A 2,979-nucleotide genomic window follows, 5' to 3' on the forward strand; every position below is an offset into this window, starting at 1 on the left:
TCTACGAGTCAACTGATTACACAATCATTCATTTATTCAGTCAGTCAGTCAGCCAGCCACTCTCTTAAGGATTCATTCAATGAATCAATACATGTATTCATCAATCAATCCTTTTTATATTTAGTCAAGTTTTGACTAAATATTTTAACATCGAGGGGGAATCGAAACGAGGGTCGTGGTGTATGTGCGTGTGTGCGTGTGTGCGTGTGTGCGTATGTGTGTGTGTGTGTGTGTGTGTAGAGCGATTCAGACTAAACTACTGGACCGATCTTTATGAAATTTGACAGGAGAGTTCCTGGGTATGAAATCCCCGAAAATTTTGTTTTCATTTTTTTGATAAATGTCTTTGATGACGTCATATCCGGCTTTTCGTGAAAGTTGAGGCGGCACTGTCACGCCCTCATTTTTCAACCAAATTGGTTGAAATTTTGGTCAAGTACTCTTCGACGAAGCCCGGGGTTCGGTATTGCATTTCAGCTTGGTGGCTTAAAAATTAATTAATGACTTTGGTCATTAAAAATCTGAAAATTGTAAAAAAAAAATAAAAATTTATAAAACGATCCAAATTTACGTTTATCTTATTCTCCATCATTTGCTGATTCCAAAATCATATAAATATGTTATATTCGGATTAAAAACAAGCTCTGAAAATTAAATATATAAAAATTATTATCAAAATTAAATTGTCCAAAGCAATTTAAAAACACTTTCATCTTATTCCTTGTCGGTTCCTGATTCCAAAAACATATAGATATGATATGTTTGGATTAAAAACACGCTCAGAAAGTTAAAACAAAGAGAGGTACAGAAAAGCGTGCTATCCTTCTTAGCGCAACTACTACCCCGCTCTTCTTGTCAATTTCACTGCCTTTGCCATGAGCGGTGGACTGACGATGCTACGAGTATACGGTCTTGCTGAAAAATGGCATTGCGTTCAGTTTCATTCTGTGAGTTCGACAGCTACTTGACTAAATATTGTATTTTCGCCTTACGCGACTTGTTACATTTAGTCAAGTTTTGACTAAATGTTTTAACATTGACCGGGAATCGAAATGAGGGTCTGGTGTATGTGTGTCTGTGCGTGTGTGCATGTAGAGCGATTCAGACCAAACTACTGGACCGATCTTTATGAAATTTGACATGAGAGTTCCTGGAAATGATATCCTTTTTTTGATAAATACCTTTGATGACGTCATATCCGGCTTTTTGTAAAAGTTGAAGCGGCACTGTCACGCCCTCATTTTTCAATCAAATCGATTGAAATTTTGGCCAAGCAATCTTCGACGAAGGCCGGACTTCGGTATTGCATTTCAGCTTGGTGGCTTAAAAATTAATTTATGACTTTGGTCATTAAAAATCTAAAAATAAAAAAAAAAATTTTTTTTTCTAAAACGATCCAAATTTACGTTCATCTTATTCTCCAATATTTGCTGATTCCAAAAACATATAAATATGTTATATTTGGATTAAAAACAAGCTCTGAAAAATAAATATATAAAAATTATTATCAAAATAAAACTTTCCAAATCAATTTAAAAACACTTTCATCTTATTCCTTGTCGGTTCCTGATTCCAAAAACATATAGATATGATATGTTTGGATTAAAAACACGCTCAGAAAGTTAAAACAAAGAGAGGTACAGAAAAGCGTGCTATCGTTCTCAGCGCAACTACTACCCCGCTCTTCTTGTCAATTTCACTGTCTTTGCCGTGAGCGGTGGACTGACGATGCTACGAGTTTTCGGTCTTGCTGCGTTGCATTGCGTTCAGTTTCATTCTGTGAGTTCGACAGCTACTTGACTAAATGTTGTATTTTCGCCTTACGCGACTTGGTTTTGACTAAATGGTTTTTTTTACTTCTATCTGTTCAATTAATCAGTTAATCAATCCATTCATCAGTCCATCAATAAATCAAACAATAAATGAATGAATGAATGAATGAATGAATGAATGAAAGAATGAATGAATGAATGAATGAATGAATGAATAAATGATTATATTAATTAACGAATAAATCAATTAATGAATTAATCAATCAACTTACAGGATAGACAAGTTTTTGTACACTGAGAGTAGTAGTAGCCCGGAGAGCACTTGCAGAGGCCAGTGAAACACACAGCATTGGGTTCACAACATCCGTCGTTGTTGTCGCATGTCGTGTCCAGCCATTCTGAAACAAAAAGTATTCCATATCAGGGGTCCTTCCTCTACTGGATTGTTGATGTTTTAATAACTTTGTGACAGTGTGAATAATGTTACACACTCCTGCCTTCTGTCCAATCACAAGCCGCCAATCAAACAAGAGAACATCGATATATCAATCAATCATTTAATCAATCAATCAATAAAATAAATCAATAGATCAATCAATCAAATAGTCAGATAACCAATCAATGAAATAGCCAATCAAATCAATCAATCAGTCTATCATCAATCTATCAATCTATCCATTGATCGATCAAACAATCAATAAAACGATTAATTAATCAATCAATCAATCAATCCGTGCGTCCGTCCGTCCGTCCGTCCGTCCGTTCGTCCGTCCGTTCGTCCGTCCGCAAGTCAGTCAGTCATTCAGGCAGTCAGTCAGACAGCAAATCCATCAATCAATTCACCATCTACGTACCCCTGTCCTCTCTGGCGAACGATCGCGCTCCAGGAGCGGGTGTTGAAGATGTGTCGGATGTCACCATCATGGTGTGTCCCCTGCACACCTCTTGGTCAAAGGTGAAGGTCACACAGCACGGCCGTTGCTCGCAGAGAGCGGCGCAATGCAGTCGACTTTTCGCCGGTTGCTCGAAAATAATATTCTCCGAGAAAGCTTTGTTGTCGACGCCAACGTAGATGTACACGTCACTCTTCGTAGTAATCGTTGTAGCGCTAACAGCGGCAAACACGCCGACCAGGATCATCAGAACTAAAGGCATCTTGAATCTGAATTAGAGATACGCAGCAGAATATGAATCGAAATAAAGCACA

General features: G+C 37.6%; 1 protein-coding gene across 1 annotated transcript; it reads right to left on the bottom strand.

Moving 5' to 3' along the window:
- Positions 1 to 2,044: 2,044 nt before the first annotated feature.
- LOC138956088 (uncharacterized) lies at positions 2,045 to 2,927 on the bottom strand (the record flags this gene model as incomplete). The annotated part of the gene is made up of 2 exons (XM_070327552.1): positions 2,627 to 2,927; positions 2,045 to 2,170 (listed from the first exon to the last, which is right to left on the bottom strand). Coding segments are annotated over exons 1-2 (427 nt in total), but the record flags the coding sequence as incomplete, so codon positions are not given.
- Between the last annotated feature and the right edge of the window lie 52 nt (positions 2,928 to 2,979).

The sequence above is a fragment of the Littorina saxatilis genome, unplaced genomic scaffold (assembly GCF_037325665.1).
Source record: "Littorina saxatilis isolate snail1 unplaced genomic scaffold, US_GU_Lsax_2.0 scaffold_3780, whole genome shotgun sequence".
Classification (NCBI taxonomy): Eukaryota; Metazoa; Mollusca; class Gastropoda; order Littorinimorpha; family Littorinidae; genus Littorina; species Littorina saxatilis.